This window comes from Poecilia formosa, unplaced genomic scaffold, assembly GCF_000485575.1.
Source record: "Poecilia formosa unplaced genomic scaffold, Poecilia_formosa-5.1.2 Scaffold19, whole genome shotgun sequence".
Classification (NCBI taxonomy): Eukaryota; Metazoa; Chordata; class Actinopteri; order Cyprinodontiformes; family Poeciliidae; genus Poecilia; species Poecilia formosa.
The window spans coordinates 3,285,430-3,305,237 of NW_006799958.1; the positions used below are offsets into that span (position 1 = coordinate 3,285,430).

Sequence of the window (19,808 nt, forward strand, 5' to 3'; positions counted from 1 at the left end):
GAGCCCAGAGTACAGTGATGAAAGACTGATGAACAAAGTTAGTTTGGTGCTCAGCTTGCTCTACAGCTTTGGCAGGAGGAATCTGGGTGAAAAAGAAAGAGGACGGACCGCTTTTACCTTTCTTACCGGTCCCGGACCGACCGACCTGTCGCTTTGTGAGCACAATCTGTTCCCTCCTGTCAGCGAAAGCCTCTGGGCAAATAAAAACACCAAGCAACTGTTACAATATCCTCCGCTCTCGTTGGTATTGCGTCCAGACAGCTAAAGCTTTGCACAAGTTCACATGACGACATGTACCAGAGAGAGTCCTGGACATCTGCTGGTGACCGGCTTTCAGCCTCGATCGACTCCGACCGGACCAGCCGTCCAGAGGCGACACCGTGTCGCACTTACAGCAATCTTTGGTGGTAATAAGTGAGGAAGAAAAGGTCATTTTCAATGCCGGTGAGATATTTTTGGTCACAGACACAGTAGGAGCTCTGGAAAATGTCGAGACATGTCTGCCGTTCATTCAGGCTGCGAGATGGCGAGAAAGAGTGAGACTCACAGAAGATAACGAGAAAACGTAAGAATTACTGTAAATGGTTGATTCAGAAATGCTGGCAACTTTAGGAATGCTAACACATTAGCATCTGACATCATCTGAAGCTTTTCTGTGACACAAAGAGACGTGAAGTACTAATCCAAAAAACTCACGACTGTAGGATTTATGCTTCGCCTGCAGGGAGGAGTAACAGAAATAATAGTGGATAGCTTTGTGCTGTGTTGTGCTACTTAACCTGTTTAGCTTAGCACAACTTCTGATAAGGTACATCTATATTACAAGAGCACTTGGGAGACAGGTTACTGATGGAAGCCAATGAGGTGGAACCGAAGTGTCAAAAGCTCATGACATGCTAAAATCACAGCGCTATCTAGTGGCCTGGCATGACAACTACAGCTGACTCAAGGTGTCTTGCTGGTGCAGACTAAACGCTGAACTTTTTTCCCAATCAGCATCAGAAAATACTGGCAGTCTTCAGGCAGCAGAGCAATAAGCAGGCTGAATAAACTGATTATTGGCTGACGTGTCAGCAGGCCTGCACACAGACGGACTGAAAAACATTCAGCATTACAGATCTTAAGTCCATATTGGGAGGTAAAACTGTACAAAAACCAACAACCAGAAGATGTCTGACAAATTTTGAATGCTGTACTTTTTAAAATTAAAACAAAACGACCTCGAACAGGAGCGTCAACTAACCTGGTGACTGACAGCCCGTCAGTGATTACACATGCACACACAGCTGTTGCACCAGGACAACCCCGACAGATGAGGGCTTTCCTGCTCGCTAGTGTACGAGCAGAGAAGCAGACAGATTGGGCCTGATGCGGGGTTAACCGGATGTGTTGGTTCACGTCAAACAGGAAAGCATTAAGATGATATAACAGAGCCTGATGGCACAAAGCCATTAGGTGCTCTTTGTAATTACCAGGGAGGCTGGCAGTGTGCATTAGTCCCTCTGTGAATTCAGAATGAAAAGCATCTGAGAGAAATGACAGCTCAGGAGACGCTGTCATTTCTCGTTTAATTCAGACGGACAACAACAAATGTAAGTCAGGCGTCGAAACGCAAGATTTACACATCAACGACCCCGGGTCATTTCTGATTTCCATGAGAATGATTTATGATTTAAATAACACATGCACGCACACACACACACACACTGGTCATTTGATATTAAAAAATGAAGAATCAGAGTTGGGCTAAAACCCTAGGAGATCTGATTCGTAATCATCTCAGATTAGGAAACTGATGTCATGAATCTTTCAGTGGCCATGTGGGAACAGAAAGGAAGAAGACGATTCTTGTACTTCCCACGTAGCGTCCGGCTCATTCTGTCAGGGCAAAAGTCTGAATGCATACGATGTTAATTCAACCTGCTTTATTTTGTCATCTGTAAGAAAATTAGATACAACTTAAGGTAGGAAAAGCAAATGTTTGATACAGCAGTGATTGTTTTTAAGTTTCCCCACTTGCAAAGAACGGAGAGCTCTGTAATTACATCATGGGTACACCTCAACTGTGCATGTATGATTTTTAAGTAATTCATTTGCATTTTATTGCAGAAAATAAATATTTTGACACAACAGAAAATGAGAAGTTCGTATTTGATACAATTCAATTAAAAAAAATGTTTAATTGATCCTGAAAAGGGAAATTAGTTTAATAAATTTACAGAAACTTTTGCTTACAGTAACAGAGGTCAGAGGTCTCCTGCAGTTCTTGACCAGGTTTGCACTACAGCAGACATCTTGGCTCCACTCCTCCATGCAGGTCTACTCCAGATTGCTCGAGTTTTAGGGCTGTTGCTAGGCAACGCAGAGTTTCAGCTCTCTGTAAAGACTTTCTACCGGGTTCAGGTCTGGAGGCCGACTAAGCCAGGACCTTGAAATGCTTTTTACTGGGAAGAGGCACTATGACTGCTCTGAAAAGTTGTAAAATCCACCAGTCAGGTGCAAGAAGGTCTCAACAGGACAAGCAACGTCCTGCACTCAACAAATCTGGCTTGACGAGTGACGAAACAAGAAGTCCCGTTAGACGGATGCCATATAAGGGACACAGCAAATGAATATTAAGGAATTATTGGCTTGCAACAAACTCCTATATCTTGCTGAAAGGCTACATGTAAGTTAGCTTTGTCTTATTTAAAGTGTACAAAGATATTTGAAGTAGAAACCAGACATAAAATATGTAGTGAGATTCTGTGTTTTTACAGTAAAAAAACAAAAAAGTTCAAGGGGAATGAATGGTTTCATTTAGCTACGGAGTTGTTAATGCACAACATCCTGTAAATTACACGAGTTAACAGCTTTAGAAAACAATGTAGTGGACAGTTAGTTTTATTTATTTATTGCTCATCTCCAACTACTGCTTGCATTTTCTAGGCCACTTACACAAGACAGCAAACGGCAAATATAATGCGGGTGATTTTGCAGCCGGGTGGAGAAAAAACCCACTTGGAAATGTTTCTCCTCTCACAGTGACTCCAGTGAGAGGAGAAACATTTTTCGGGAGAGAGTGAAAGTAAAAAGTTACGAGGCACCTTCAGCGAGTGCTCATAGCTTCAATGAACCAAGTCAGGAAGCATAAGAGACGCCAGACTCCACTGAATTGTGAGTTATAAAAACTTTGAGGGTACAAAAAAACCTTTTGAGTTCAAATAAATGAGATCTTGGTATTCCACCCCGTTTTAAACGACTAAACTAAAAAAATTTAAACATTTCGCTCTGATGTTTTTTTTTATTACTAGTAATATCAACACCCTGCTCACAGGCACAATGCCAAACATTCGGATGTGTTACGCTAAAGTTTCCATATGCTTCTCAGCATGATGGTGTCTCTTTTTGACGCTCCTCAGAGGGGTTGCCATGGCGCTCAGAGCTCCAGCTGCACAGCAAGAGGGACGGCTTGTTTTCTCAGCATGAACGTTTATCTTCCCATTTCATGAAAGACTCTCTTAATTCATCAGAAAAAAAAAACAAAACACTGAAGCCGACTCACCGAAGGGGGCAGCACAGAAATGACACAGGCGCACGGCGCCATGCCTGTGTGTGTGGTGCATGTTGAAATCACAAACTTCAATGTATTTCAGTGGGTTTTAGTGTTTGAACTCAACACATATGATGCAAGTCTTTGCATTGTGAGCTTTTCACTGGAAAGACAGGAGCCTTTGAACATCTAGAGCCATTTCTGCTCTTTCTTCTTTGCAATATAGCCGAAGCTGATTCTGATTGGAGGAAACGCGTCTGTGAAGATCTTCTCGAGTTTAGCCACAGACTTTCATTCAAACACATCAATATCATTTGGCATAAACCACGCCATTGTTGTTTACATTTTTATTACGATTATTTGTGTCCGTGTTGATGTACCTAAATGGAGGCTGAAAACAAATACGTGTTGAGTTTCATTTGTAACTATTCGCAATTTTGAAAAGCGTGGATATCTTTCCTCGCGCTCACACAAATGTCTCTTACGTTATTTCTGTTGGTCTCATTATCACATAAAAATCCCACTGGGATTTGTGGTTATAAACCTGAAACACTATAGAGAGCAACACAGACGTTGTTGCGAGGCGCTATAAATAGCCACATCTGAGTTGCGACGTTGAATTTGAAGCGGGACCTTACCGTCACAGGTGTGTGTGTTGCACAGGGCCTCCTCGGTGTGCAGGCCTATGCAGATGTCTCCTCCGTTGGCGGGGGCGGGGCTGTTACAGGAGCGTGTCCGCTGGTAGTGGCCGCTGCCGCAGCCCACTGAGCACTGAGACCAGGGAGACCAGCAGGACCACGCAACACACACACAAACACACACACACACACACACACACACGCACACACACACACACACACACATTAGTTTATACTGCCTTTGTGTGTGGTGCAAAGCAGCATGGAAGCCATTTAACACTGAAATATTACACTCTGTGAGGAAAAGCAAGCTCTTACCACAAGCCTGGATTCATTTCAGTTCACTATCTAATAAAAAAATGTCCACAGGGGTCAAACGACTGAACTCCAACAAGAGCGGTTCACGGGAGATGTTTTGGGAATACTTACAGAAATGAAGCTGCGAATTTAAAGGGCAAACAAATAAAATATGAATAAAAACAACTGTTTTCTGATTTTCCACCCAGCTGTGCAACACAACAGATGTGTTTAAGTGGGTTTATTTTCAAGAGATTTAAATCTTGAGGTTGCCCCGTATCAGTGTTTTCACATTTTCCATATCGAAAACCACAGAGAATTTTACACCGTCCAAGTGAAAGCAGTAAGTAGAGTTTGGAGACAAAACAGGTCCCTGTCCTAAAAATAAGAACTGCTTTGGTTGTTGCTATCATTTGACACACTTTAAGAAGGAGTTCAGCAGCAGACCAGATACAAACTACTCAGAAATAACTGGTTCTGCAGTCACATCTTTACAGATGTTTGTCTGTGGTCTGCTGCCCTGTGAAACATGGAGGATGGTAGTGGATGAAGCTGTTGCTTAAATTCTTCAGTTTGCATTAACAAAAAATAAAAAAAATAAAAATTTAGCGCAGAATTAAGTTTACAATATGTGACAAAATGAAGCCTAACAAAGCTGCGCCCGTTCTATTCCAGCCCATCAAACTGAGTTTTCCACACGTCCAGCAACATTAAATGCAATCTGTCTTCAACTTCACTACACTCCGTATATTTAGATGTGTTTTTTTTGGGGTAAACTAGAGATCACTGTGGGACATAAACAACACGTTTGTGCCGTTCTGCTGCCGTCTCACTGATCACACCTCCTCCTACGTCTTCTCCTACCTGAGTAACGTACCGATTTCTTCTTCCCGTGGGGGGGAAGCGGAGGGACTGCTAATGCCTCGTCTGATCTAATCAGAAAAGTGCGGGTGACTCATTGACCGTCTGGTTGACTGGCTGATGTCTGCCTGACGGAGGCAGGGAGGCGTCGTTGCCAGGTAACTTGAGAGGCAGAGTGGAGACTTGTTTAGCAGAGAGGATGACAGCGGGAGAAGCAGGATGTTGCTATTTAACGCTAACCGGCTCTCACAGCGAGCCACGTCTCCGACTGATTGACTCTAACCTGACTGGATGAGCGTCTGACTCACCGAGTTATAGGAAGTCACCCCGATAAACCGTAAATATCAAAATATTCCCTGAGCTAGAACACATTTATCAGGGAAATCAAGTTCTACTTTTTAACATTCTGGTAACTATAAAATGACACTCAAGCTTTTTAACTGCTGTTGCGTCGGTGCTGCAGTTTTGGTTCGTCCAGGAAGTTTCATGCCAACCAAGTGCCAATTTGTACATGGGAACGTTTTGTACCTGCTTCGACAGACAGCTATCTGGAATGATCTTCTATATCCTATTTCTAGTCTATAATGGGAAAATGATACGATAAATTGGAACATAGAGTAATAAGCAGTTTTCAGTTTAGACATTTTGAGGACTGTTTGTCTCCTATCCTTATGAAAACACTAAGCTCAAATTAAATTGGAGGATCGGTTTAATTACACAGGTACAAGTTGGTTTGTTTACAGGTACAAAATGGTAAAAATGTTTATAAATTAAAGAGTTAAAACAGGTGAAGAGATGAAAGCTGGAGTTGTTCTCTGTGCAGCAAATGGGATCAGTAGTTTTGTTGTTTCATACCAGCCACATTTTGGGTCTCATTAGTCAAACAGTTCTGGTTATCAATCAAAAATCAAAACTTAACGGGCAGCGACAAATAAATCTAGTCAGATTTTTAAAAATAAAAAAAACAACAAAAAAAAACACCATATTGAGAATTATTGTTGGATATAGTCACAAATGGGCAGCACTTCCCTCCCCCCACCTGTTGCTGCACACAACTGGTCAGCTAGCTAAAACACGGCTACTGCACAGAAGCAGTTTGGCTGTTGGGAAACTCAGCGTGTGTTAAGCATTTCACTTCAGACTTGTTAGCTAAGCAGAGAATTAATATCAGCTTGTTAACCTCCAAGAGCTACGGCTTAAAGGCCAGACTGGCAAAAACTAACTGTAAACATATTAATGTGGCTCAAGTCTGTGTATTAAATTGAAAAAATGTTTTAATAATTACCATAACTTTAATAAGAAATCTATCCATCATCACCAATTGTGTTAAATACCACGATACTGTAAACCGTGGTGTTTCTGCTGCTAATACTGTTAAAAAACGCCCACGTCTGGTTAGTTGTAGATATCTTTTGATATTTTTCTTCTCTGCAGGCAGAAACAAGTGCGGCACAAATTATTTTCTGTTCACCCCACAATGTAAAAGTCATTGGCAAAAAGCAAAAATTCAGCAGTGTGGCTTTGAAAATACTTAGATTTTCAGAGTTTTACTCTCAGAGTTCATTTGATAAGTCTTGAGACTCAGTTTAAGAAGACGAACGGCTTTGTGACTGAATCAAATACTCCTCTTGGGTAGAGGCTTGGTGTGCGCTTTTAAAGTTTAAAAATGTTGCTAACAAATTCACGTTCGACTCTCAAAAGCGAACTGGGATTTTGTTCTTTTTAAATTTAACTTTAAATCAAACCTCTTGTCAGTCCAAACCTCCCGTAATGAAAGCCGGAGCTCTGTCCTCTGACCGCCTCGCCGATCGGACCCACAGACAACCGCTTCCACTGCACAGACGGACATATTTTAATCTCTTCGGCCATCTTCATTGCCTCCATCCCGCCCTCTAATTTCATCATCAATTACTATTTCACACTCATCCTCTCTTCTGTCGCCGGCCTCGTCCTTCTCACCTGCACGTCCTTCGGGGGGCCACGCGGAAACGTGACAGAACTGGTAAAACGTCTCCTCGCTGCGATCCGGGCCACCCGAGGTTACGTCTCTCTAAGTAAGGACTTCATTTGAACGCCAACAATTAACATTCAAACGCAGATTCAAGCAGCCAAACACAAATCAATAATTCAGAAGATATCAGGCAAGAAGATAAAGGTCCATCTCTTCAGAGGAGGCCCTTCGCTGTGGCTGCTTGTTTTATGCGTTTGTCTGTTTTAAGGAGTGTGTGTGTGTTTAATAAACAGAGCCGGTCCAGCGCCTTTTCCGGGTCAGCTGATTATGATGGTTTGATGAGGAGTTTGAAACAGATAACTTCATTTGTTCGGGAACTCTTCCTGCTTGGCTGCAGCTGCTGGTAACCATTAGCTAATGACGTTAATTGCCCACTCAGCAGTATTCTATAACTATCATTGACCCCCAGCACTCTGTCTCTACAGCGGTCTCTTTTTTTTTTTTTTTTGCTTCCCTTTTCTTTAGGAACCCATAATGTGCTGGAGACATCAGCATAAAAGACTTTACATCAGCTTACTTCTTGCTTTTTCCCCTACAGTAAATACAGTTTTAGAAAGAGCTGTTGTTGAGGTAAGCTAGCAAGTAAACTTAATGTTTTACATTTGGAAAGTATCGTGTGTATGCGTGTTAACCTGTTTGTTTGAAACTAATGTTCCATGTTCGGAATATTAAAACTTGCCATAAAGTGCCTTGGACAGGAATTAATACCCTTTGACCTTTTCCCTGTGTTGCCATGTTACAAGAACAAATTTCTACGTACTGACAAATGTCTCCATTCAAATTGTTCAAATAGGCAGTTTGGATCTTGAAAATTTGGAAACATGTTTCCCCCGTTAAAAAAAATAAAAAATACAAATGTAAATACTTTGTTCCACCCGTTTGAACTCTTTGCCCAATATGCAAATGTGCCAGACTATTTTACTAGAAGTTTCAAAGGATCTCAGACTGGGCCAGAGTTTCATTTGAAAGGTTCAGATTAAATCATAATCATGTGTTAGAATGGTCTAGTCAAAGTCCATGAGCTAAATTCAATTGAGACACTTAAAAATCATTGTTTGTAGGCAGCATCCACCCTGCATATGTTGGGTGTTTTGATCTGCACAGCTGGTAAAGACATGCATCAAAGAGTTGTTTGTGGAAAAATCTGAAAACCATGCATCATTTCCCTTCCATTTCACAATCAGACACTAAATCTTAGTTGATATGTACTGTAAAAATACAAGTGAAATCTCTGAGGTTTTGGTCATAGTGTGGCATAATGTGAAAAACATTAAGAGTCATGAATACTTTTACAAGCCCCTCTAAAACGACAGGTGTTGTTGAACTCTTTTAGGAGTCGACCCTTCAGCACATTTCACAGGAAACAAGTGCAGTTCAGTCTATAATTCACAAAGTGCAATAACAGTATTTTTTTTTTATAACAGGACCTTATTGGGCTTTGGGGGGTTTCTATGTGCACTCAATGTGTTTTATAGCTCTTATGTCCGTACCAAGGGGAGATGTTCTTTCCCAAAATAGATAGTCATCCTGAAATGCCTGAAATATCTCACAGACACTGCAGGCTCATCTATGTCTTAAACAAAGAGTAACAAGTAGGATTACAAAGAAGACAATTCAGAGATGATGTGACAAGAGATGATGCAATGTGAATAATGAACTGAAGGATATTCTAGCTGATCCTCAAGTACAGTAATAAAACTAAATGCATATCTATCTAAACATAAATCCTGATCTGAGCAACCTGTTTGCTTTGAGATTCTTTCTCCGTCACAGTGAAGGTAGCCGAGTTGGACTCACTCACCGGGACATGCCTGCACATTACAGTCCTGGTATTCCACAGGGGAACCACGACACGCCACGGGGGCGCTCTTCCCCTCCGGCCCGGAACAGGTCCGCCGACGGGTGCGGTAACCTTTGGCACAACTCTGAGAGCAGCTGGACCAGGTCTCCCACGACGACCAGCTCGTCCCCGCCGTTCTCACCACTGGCATTTTTAGCAACTCCTCCACCAGGCCTGCAGATGGAGAGATTAAAAAAATAAAAAATAAATAAAATTAAATTAAAGTACCCAAGTTTGATTCAAGGTGAAGAATCATAACCACAGCTGGTATCGACAAACAGCGATAGGAAGCATGCAAATCGACCAAGAGGCATTTTTCACCGTCTCTCTCCTCAAGGTCTGTATCTTTTGCATCCCACAGTTCCCTGCTGTTGGTGTTTCATCAGTTTGTTAAAGTCGATGCAGCCGACCCGCGGGAGGCTGACAGGGGGAGACAGGTAATCGATGTAGGAGAGGGCTGTGTGAAAAGGCCACCAGTGGCAAACATCAGTCTGCCGCTGTGTGTGACTCCCTGTGTGTCAGTGGGTGTGTTTAGTACCGGACTGTGATCCCGTCACTAACAGCATGTAGCGGAGCTAACGGGTCTGACGGGGCGGGGGGGATGTGGGGGTGTGTCATGGATCTGCTGCAAGAAATCTTTACATGCTTGCTTCTCGCCGTGTGTGCCATGCACACACACACTCACTCTCTTACCTAAGGGAAAATTTAGAAGAACCAATTAACCTTTCTGGCATGATTTTGGACTTTCCACGCGGAAAGACTCCAGGCCAGGATTCAAACTCTGACTTTTGTCCCTCAAGGCAAGAGTCACAGTTTCTTTCATACTTTGGCTGGTTCTGTGACTTGCAGTCAGGAGCGACTTATATACATCTTCTTTTTTTTTTCCATAATTCATAGAGACATACATGACACAAACATTACAAACTGCAGCAGCAAGGTAAGTTAATTGTTTGGGCAAAGCCCGAGGAACAAGTGAACATGCTGCCCACGTTCTGACGTTCTGCTACCTCGTCAGACATTCCTACTGTAGCGCGTTTAGATAGCTGTGTCTGTCGGTGCTACTTTTTGAAACACCTGGAACAGCTGTTGATGATCCTAAACAGTTCAGCTACGTCTCCACGTCCTGGTAGTTGCCAAGGAGATAAATGTAATTGAATTTGCAGCAAGGGTCTTCTTGGTGTTAGCTGTTCATGCTACGCAACATCCTCTCTGTCACCATATATTTACTGCATGCGTCTCCGCTCTGCCCCGCTGCGCGCTTCCCCGGAGGAGCGGGTTATTCCTGACTCCCCGATTTTAGAACATGGACGCTGGTGTGTCAGAAACTGCCGGCAGACGTCCAATACAGTCAAAAGTTTCCATAGGTTGGTTGAACAAAAAGTGTCACAGGATCATATCATTAACATGGACAAGATCTCCCTCATGTCTGACAACTTCTAAATAAATGAAACTTACAGACCAGGGAATCATTATGTTTCTTTATCTCCAATTCACATCACATTATTTGACTAATTCGACTTATTCTCCAGAGTGACTTATAGTCTGGAAAATACCAAGACATGGTCGTCGACCTAAACTGAAAAGTCAGGCAAGGAAAGCAATAATCAGCCAAAAGGCCCCTGTGATAGACCGACTGTAAGCCATCAAAACTTACAGTGGTAAAAAGAAAACCAATGTTGAACAGAATCTGCACTGTGTACGCAGCTCCCCGTCAATTGAAAAGGAGGTTTTTTTTTTGTTTGTTTGTTTTTTTATCTCGGTGGGATTTTATCTTGGTAAAATAAAGGTTAAATAAAATAAAAAAATTGAGTGGCAGGACAGGTGAGTGGGATCCAGTTCAGCTGGAATCCTTTCAAAACATAGTAATAAGCCTACAAAGGATTGCACAACTGCTATTCATTGACTGCATGATATTTAAATGTGGTTTTGTAAGAAAAAGTACATCAAGTCCTTAAAATCAGTAAATTGTTGGAAAATAATTTTAACTAAAAGCGAAGTTGAATAACCAAAAACTGGCCTTATTATGTCCACTTTGATTAAACTGGGGAAAAAAAAATCTTTATTTCAAATAAAGACTGTTTTTATTCATTTGAATTATCAACCATTTTTCCATTATTGACGCTTAATTTGATTTATTTGATAATTTTTCTTATAAAACTGGATCTTTTTCATTTTGCAACAAATACATTTGGCAGATTATTATTGTGATACTCAGGAGAAAAACAACACGGCAGCAGCGGATGCTACAGCATGCTTCTGCAAAGTCATCTGTCCTATTGCTAATTACTCAAAGATGTAAACAAAACACTCTGCTCTTCCACGATTGCAGCGTTTTTCTGCGGCGGAGTTATTTATCAAGCTCCTGCCGCCTTTAGCTTGGTGCTCTTAAGACTTCTGCTCCCTGAATGACAGCTGATCCAGGCCACTCAGTTTTATCACCAACTCAAATTCTACTTCTCGTTAACTATGAAATTAATCTTCACTGCCGACCATAATGATGTCATTTTTTAGGGCTTGTTTTGGAATCTTAACGAATGAAAACAGCTGCAGCAAACAGACGGACAATTTGAAATCAGACCCTGGTGCTACGCTGACCGCGTTTCGAAGGGGAATTCACAAAGCGGTGCAATCTGCTAACTTTTGTTGGGTTTTTTGGTATTTTTGCAACGTTTTTCATGTGGCATTTGCTTTATTTTTGCAACAGAAAGTAACACAGATGCCCTGGATACATGCAGATGCAAATGATTATGGTTTTTTAGAATGCAAACTAATTTTCTACGGCTGTAATTTACACATAAATAAAGGCAGAACTTCCCCTAAAAATCATGGAGATTTAAATGTGGGATGTGTGTCAGTGGAGAGAGATGCTATTTGCTAGGGAAGTGCTATTTAAGGGATAATATTTCTTTGTGAGTAGTTTAAAAATGAGACATTTCTGGTTTGCACACAAATAGCTTTATGAATACGTCTCTTGTGTGCGTTTCTTTTTAATTCCTAAAAATTGGAGATCCACTGATAAGTAGACCAGAGACCAGAATAAGCCAAATGTTAGCTTAACAAGCGTCTTTAACCATCTGGTTTAAATCCAAAAGTCTTTTTCCAAAACAATCAACACACAACATAAGCACTACCAGCTCATGTCTTAACAACACTCTTTGGTGTAGGACTGGATTTTTACTGAAGAGGACAGATACTTCCATTATTAGAGAGGTCAGGAAGCATAAAGATGTAAGAAGCTGTTTAAAAGGAGTTCAGGTTCAGCAGATAACAGGAAGGCTGAATGAAGTACATCAAATGTTCTCTGTTTTATCCCTTTGAGCTTTAGCAATGTGGCTGAACATGGTGGGTTTGGCAATGTTGGAAGCATTTTAGAAATATTATCATTATAGGGTCTACATTGTCTAACAATAAGCCACAGAGAGAGAGAGAGAGAGAAAGAGAGAGAGACACACACAGAGAGAGAGAGAGAGACTGCTATTTTATAACTGGCATGGATTGGCAGCTCAAACCTCAAGACTAGCCACGAAACGCGCCGCAGCACGTAAAACAGCCCAAACCCGTAGGCATCAAAATTCCTTTGGTGAAAAAAATATTAATTCATGACACTGATGTTATCTGCTGCTTGGGGAAAAGAATTATGGAAATGTCAATGGGCTGTAGAAAGCCAGGCAGCGCACCATCGATCACAGCTGCATCAAAATAAAACCCAATATTAGGACAAATGTATTCAGCCCGGCTCCTCGAAATCTGCGTCTGGTTTACATGACAGAAAACCGCTGCAAATATGAAACACAGCGAAATTTAAAACTCCAGTGTGACTCTGTGAATACAAATATGTGCTGCTGCTCATCTCGTCATGTTCTCTGGACATTGAGTGGGTGCAGTAATAGTCCTTATCTTTTGCAATACCTCAGAATCTATCGCTACGCTATCACTTTGACCTATAAGCGAGCCGTTAAACCTACGAAAAGAAAAATGAGTCGAGCAATCAGACATCTCGAGGTGGCAGAGTTGCCTCCTCATTGGCTGCTGTAAACTCAGAGCTGTACTTGCGTCCGCCACTTACTGTCCGTATCGCAGACCACCGTCCCGTCATTTGGACAGAACCGCGTCTCCACCTTCCTCCGTCCGATCTGCAGCTCGTGGGGGTCGGCCAGGTGGGCCCGGCACATGTAGCGCATCCTCTGCTCCTGGCGGGCCCCGCCCTGGGTCACGTTGACCGGCATCCAGGGCGTCCAAGGCGTGTTCCTCTTCACCTCTGGACATGCCTCCAGGTTGCAGGCCTTGTACTCCTACAGGACACAGTGGACATTCACAGACAAGTTTTACTCATACATGAAAAGCAGAAAAGTGGTTATTTGTTTTACACTAGCATTTCCTAAATTAGATTAAATTGGGATGTAAAGAAATTCTGCATCCTGGTTACATAAAAAGTATAAATTTGGTGTGACTGTAGCTTTCTGTTACATCATCAGAAAATCTAGAGACACATTTTCTGTTGGCTTAGATTAATATGTTTTACTTATTCTGTTGCTGATTCAGACAGCAAAGGTGCGTTTCGCTCAAATCCTCACCATCACCACTATGTTTGTGGTCTGAGGCGTGTGTATTAAAACTATGTGTTGGTTTTTCTCCAGATGCTATCTGTTGTGGCTGTTACCTCTAATTTACATACATCTGTTCAGAGGACGTTGTGCCAAAAGTCTTATTTACGTTTAGAAGAAGCTTCGTTAGCCGAAGCTTTTTTGCACACAAAAGGATTTTATTCTAATGTTAAAACAACCTAAAGTAGTTTCAAAAGTAGAGTCTTTTACTGAAGAAGTGTCAAATAATTTTCATTCACCATATTCACTTTGAGCTGTAGAGTGTGAGATGAAGTTAGTTTGATCTTATTTTTTATTTTGATTTGATTTTCTGATTTCAGTCAGAATTTCCTTCTAAAAAGATTTCCTAAATATGTCATAAATTATGTTTTCCAGTGAGGAAGATTGAAAAATATTTTAAAAATGAGAACTTTAAGCAGGTTTTGCTTCAAATGTGGGCATGGATGTTTCTTTTTCTCTTTCTTTCTTTCTTTCTTTCTTTCTTTCTTTCTTTCTTTCTTTCTTTCTTTCTTTCTTTCTATACACTACTGTCACTAATAAAGTTACTTTAACATAAACTAGCATTATTCAGTTGTTCGGGACATCAGGATTGGGTTATTCACCAGATTCTTCTCTGTCAAAACAAGAAGCATAATATGTGCTGCATTTATTGATATAAACTTTGTAGTTGTGACTCTTTCTTGTGTAAGAGTTACGTTACATTGCATGTCATTAAAATCTTCCACTGTCAGCTGTTTTGTTTTCTTTTTAATATCCTGATAATGTTTTATTTTTCCCTTGCTAGTTAAAAAAATAATACCAAACTCATGTTTAACCCTTTTGCATCAGTTTAATTGTTTTTTTGTTGTTTTTTTTTACACCCACCACTTGTGATTTTCTGGGTCGGAGTGTGTTTTTGTGAGTGTGTGTTTTCCCTACCAGTGCACATCCTGGACAGCTGTTGCCGTTCTCACAGGACCTGACCCTGGAATGGACGCCTCCGCCGCACTCTGTGCTGCACTTGGTCCACGAGGCCCACGGCGTCCAGAAAATGGGCTGAGGACACGACACGCCCTCGTTGCAGAACCTGTTGAGAAGACGGTGGTGGGACGTGTTCAGTTTGCTGAATGTGGCTGAAAGTCGCAAAACGTCACCGGAGAATTTCATCAAGTTTCGATCGAAATTGACGGCTAAGTTAGATCAAGGTTAGGCGTTAAATTACCTGCCAACATATTTTAAAACATAATATGACATAATTCAGTACCCTTCTTTTACCATTCAGCCCTCGTCTGTCTTCAAATCTATAATTGCACATTCAAGAAGTTTGCATAAAAACATTTTTTTGAATGAGTCAATGAAGGTAAAAATGGCATCAGAAAAATCTCTTTGATATGAATTGTTTTAAGAGAAGATGGAGTCTTTTCTAATTAAGATTAAAATTAAACTTAAACTCATATGATGCATAACTACGTAATTTAGACACAATGTGGAAACTTCCCTAAGTATGATAAAGTCCAGTCGCAAAATCTGACCATGTTTAGTGGATTTTACGATCCACAAAGCATAATTTGTTATTACTAAGTACCAAAGAAATATAATATCTTAATAGGGTTAAAGCTCCTTCTATGAATTAAACAACATGTATCAAACTTTTTTGTTTATGCGTTTATGCTTATGTTTGGATATTAAACTTTAAATGTAGTTTTCTAAGGGAATTAATGCAAAGGTTTATTTAGAAGTGATCATTTTACCGTTCGTCCCTGGTGGGCCCCACGCACACGCGTCCGCCGTGCCGGGGTGACGGGTTGTTACACGAGCGCTGGCGCAGCTCGAAGCCTGTGCCGCAGGTCGTGCTGCACTGTCCCCACGACGACCACGGTGTCCAGCCTCCGTTTCTATGGCAACAGACGCACGGGCAGACGTTAGCAACCTCCGGGGCGGCTTTTATCCAGAAAACTAATTTTTCCACGAATGACTTAACATTGTTTTCTCACGAGGTGTTAATACGATGCTGAATTAGAGGATACAAAAATACCTTTTCAGCTCTGCATTTTAACTCACTGCTCTAATTCTGAACTTCTGTGAGCAGAAACACACACACACACACACACACACACACAAAAACGAGCTCATTCTGACTAGGAAACATTCACTCAATTTGCTTAAGTGCTTTGTTCCTGGGAAGCTCTCCTCATGATTTAATTGCCACTCTCTACAAAAGCACAATTTAATTTCCATACCAAGGATTAAATCTGCCATAGCTACTAGTGGGATGAAAGAGCTTTAACTCTTTGTCTCTGTTCTGTGATTGGCCCATTCTGCTGAAGACAAAGGAAGTTAGGAATTTCTCAGGGGGAAACTTGGTGTCACCTAAATAACAAACCAGAACCTCCTGTGATCAAAATCAATGCTACAGTTATGGTGTGATGCCAGTGAAACAATCTGTAATCATAGTTTTGTGGTTTTAATCAAGTGCAGAGTCCAGTTTGTTTGGATTTGAGACAAGAAGAGGGCTCATCAAATCTTCACAGGCGGCCATTTTGAATTACACAACACATTTTACTGAACCTCTGTGTAATAAAGTAAAAATGGTAAGATGTATATCTTGTGTCAGTGACTTTGGCACACGCTAGAGAACATTTGTTTAGTTTAGGTACCTTTCTTTTACCTTAGTTAGCACATGCTAGCAGCCTGCTAGCTGCTAGCATGCATAAGGAAATGCATATGGGTGACTTTGAGCCATTTTAAGTGTATATAACTTTGAAGATGTCCTAGTTTATAACTCAGCACAAATTATATTACGACTGAAACAAATAAATTTTTTCTTCTGACCTGGAGCAGTTTGAGACTTCAATGGTTGGCCCTGCGCAGGTTTTGCCGCCGCACCGAGGGGCGGGGCTGTCGCAGGATCTGGAGCGACACAAACAGGAGCTCACGCCGTCCAGGGCGTCTTCGTTGCTGCAGGGGTGCCACGGCGTCCAGGACCCGAAGCGGCCGTCGATGGTCTGGTTCCGCAGCTGGAGGACAAACATCATTTTCACTGTGAGAGTCCACTGTGAAGTGAATGTTCGAGGAATGGAAAAGCAACACAGGTTTTACAATTGACTGGACTCGAGCTACTGATGGAAAACTTACTTATTTGATATTGTTTCATTTTTAAAAACAGATTAATCTTTATCTTCTAAAGCTGCCCTAAAGAATCTCAAAATCCTTTTTTTCTCTTTCTGGAACATTCAGACTTTCCAATCGTAGAGAATATCTTAGTTTTATCATTGCACACACTGCAAAAACATACAATCTTACCAAGTATTTTTGTCTAATTTCTAATGCAATTATCTTAGTAAACTTGAATTAAGACAAAACTAACATAAAAGTAAATTGTACGCAAGATATAGACGTTTGTTTTGAGTAAAAACTCCTTAATCATGGTGAAAAAGTATTTGTCCCATTAGCAGATTATTTCACTTATAAATGGGTAAATTGTCTTGTAATGAGTAAATTTATCTGCCAGCGGAAAAAAAAAAAAACCTTTTTCACCAATATTAAGGAATTATTTATTTAAAACGAGCTCCTTGCTGAAGAGATACTTGCATGTTAGTTTTCACTTATTTCAAGTGTAATAAGGTAATTGCACTAGAAACAAGACTAAAATTACTTGGTAAGATTTGGTGTTTTCTGCAGTGCATTTATGCCTCTAATCATGGAGAATTTCGTTTTTTGTTTATCTCTTTGATATGAAATCACATAGTTGCCAATAAACAGACACTAAATAATAGCAAAGAGAAACAATGTGAGTCCAGGTCATAAACACAGATCCTTGGGCAGAATAACCTGAGCTCCCACATAGAAGGATGACAAGAGGAGAAGGTCTGAAAAAACTCAGGAAAGCCTCATAATCCAACACATACTTCATGTGTTCAACACATGGCGGCTTCCTGACGTCCAGAGGCTCCGGGTCGCTACTGTTTATTGACATTTCACCAGAAGACAGACGCAGTGATGTAAACGCTGACGTGTGCAGAGATAAACAACCTGCTGAGTTTGGGCCGTGCGACAGAAAGCCCGATGGATGCGTGCAGTAAACGCAGTGAGCGAGCGAGGTCGCTCTTACCGGACAAACGGTGATGTTCTGTTTCCACTGGCTCATGTTGGAGCTTTCCTCCAGCGTCGTGCATTTGCGCTGCCTGAAGTCCCAGCCGCAGTACGGGTCCCTGGCCTCCAAGCAGAGCCTAGGAAGACGAGTGAAGAAACGATAAAGATTAATAAAGAGGGAAGACAAACTATCTGCACCTGTTTTCCCTGTTTAAAAGTGGAATAATGCGTCAGACCAGTAAAAAAAAAAAAAAAACTTTTAATGGAGAGTATGTTTAATACTCAAGAGTTTTTTACTTCTTTTTTTTAAACCAAAGTTATTTGTCTCTGTCTGTACAGTTAAATACTGTGTTTAACACAACTAGGTTCATAAATAAATAACGAGGCAACAATTAAACGGGATGTGTTTGTCTTGACTTTAATATCTCCAGGATTTATTGAATAAATCACACAATTTGAAGAGTAAATACTTTGGTCAGGCCAAATGAATTCACCGACTCATTCAGTTGGTTTGTTTAACTGTATTTCAGCCGCAGTATTTAAATATAAACTCTTTATGGTACAAAAAAAAAAGTTCAAATTCAGTTTGTTCTTCTGACAACTACATCCACGTGTCAATAATTTTCACAAGGCTCACAAAGTGTGAACCTCACAGTAGTAAGTCATGACCTTCAACATAACAATAAAAAAACAACTTGAAAAGTTGAAAAATGTCTCATCAGTTCCAACCCAAACGTTTCACATGTCAGCTGTTTACAGGTAGTAAGAGATCTGGACTTTAGAAAAAGCTTTTCTGTCTTCTTGTTTGACGTTAAATCAGTGGCTCACAGCAATCTGCACATGTGATTATGACAAGATCCTTTGGAGTTTAGATGCAAAAAAAAAAAACTCAGAGTATCGATTTGATTTTTTACTGACTGGATCTGGTTTTGTTTTTGTCTTTTCCTGAGTTCATGGTTTTTGATCATTTGTGATCTGTGTTTACTTTACACCAGTCTGTTCACAGTTATTTCAGTTTATTTTCATTCCATGTGTTTAGTTAATTTTTATTCCCCCTCCTTGCCTCTCTGTGCCATCTCTTCCTCTCTCTCCCTCAGCTTGCATTCTGCTCTCTCCTCACAGCTGCACCTTGTTTCCTAATTAGCACCAGTCCATTGTTCCAGCAATCAACGTCCCACTATTCAACCCCCTCTCCTTCAATCGCTCCTTGCTGGATCCTTTTGTTAACTTCAGACACCCGGTTTCCGTTTATTCCTGCCCCTCGCTCCCTGTGTTCCTCTTCTTGCATTTCAACTTCTTGTTTTAATTTTTCTTTCGTTAAAAAGTCACCATCGGCTCCTCACCTCTGTTTGTCTGCCTTTGGGTTCCAATCAACACACCGAATCATGACAACAGTTAGCAAGTCCCACTGGTTTTCAAACTTGCAACTAACTGGAAAACAAGTTAGTGAAGATGAAATTCTCAGATCCACGTTATGTTACCTGTAAAAATTAACTATGCGTCGTCGCTGGCCTGGGGGCGTTTGCATTGATTTGGTTTGATTGCTTTGTTATCTCTGCCCCTGTTTTGTGAAGCAGCTCCATTGTGTACTTTATTCATTTGTTCAGTGTCAAATTTCTGAGGAAAGAAGAAGAAAGTTGGTGAACGTGACATCCTGGTGTAAGTCTAAATGTTTAGGCCGCATCCGTTACGGACGCGGCGCACCGATAAAAGAGTGCTAAGCGAATAACATGTTTCTCCCCTTTGCATTCATATCAGCAACGCTACGCATGGTACATTACCCAAACAGTGATTAAATATTTGTGAGCTCCTCCAGTAAAACAGAGGCTTAATGACTGCTAATTAAATCCAAAGCTGTTAATGACGAGGCTAAGCCGCCAGAGCTGATCAGGATGCCTGAGGAACATCGAATAAAAGGAATCAACTGAATAACTCCTCTTCCTCTCAAAAGCTT

General features: G+C 41.0%; 2 protein-coding genes across 2 annotated transcripts in view; both read right to left on the bottom strand.

Moving 5' to 3' along the window:
- LOC103134820 (semaphorin-5B) overlaps nt 1-19,808 on the bottom strand; it is a 234,322-nt gene that overhangs the window by 11,722 nt on the left and 202,792 nt on the right. The gene's annotated exons all lie outside the window — the stretch shown is intronic.
- Nucleotides 118-18,102, bottom strand: LOC103134819 (semaphorin-5B-like). Its single transcript, XM_007547272.2, has 9 exons — nt 17,874-18,102; nt 16,595-16,779; nt 15,514-15,657; nt 14,702-14,849; nt 13,246-13,471; nt 9,141-9,353; nt 6,458-6,462; nt 4,171-4,336; nt 118-399 (listed from the first exon to the last, which is right to left on the bottom strand). Exons 1-9 carry the CDS (start codon nt 17,907-17,909, stop codon nt 221-223), a joined length of 1,302 nt encoding a protein of 433 aa, XP_007547334.1. The 5' UTR covers nt 17,910-18,102; the 3' UTR covers nt 118-220.

Bases quoted from the DNA above. Each gene is read 5' to 3' on its own strand.
- LOC103134819 (XM_007547272.2), bottom strand. From the start codon at position 17,909: ATGAGCCAGTGGAAACAGAACATCACCGTTTGTCCG. The intron at 13,472-14,701 runs GTAGGGAAAACA...TGTGTCCTGTAG, and splicing joins GCTGTCCAGGATGTGCACTG to GAGTACAAGGCCTGCAACCT. The intron at 400-4,170 runs GTAAGGTCCCGC...TTACCACCAAAG, and splicing joins CAACACACACACCTGTGACG to ATTGCTGTAAGTGCGACACG.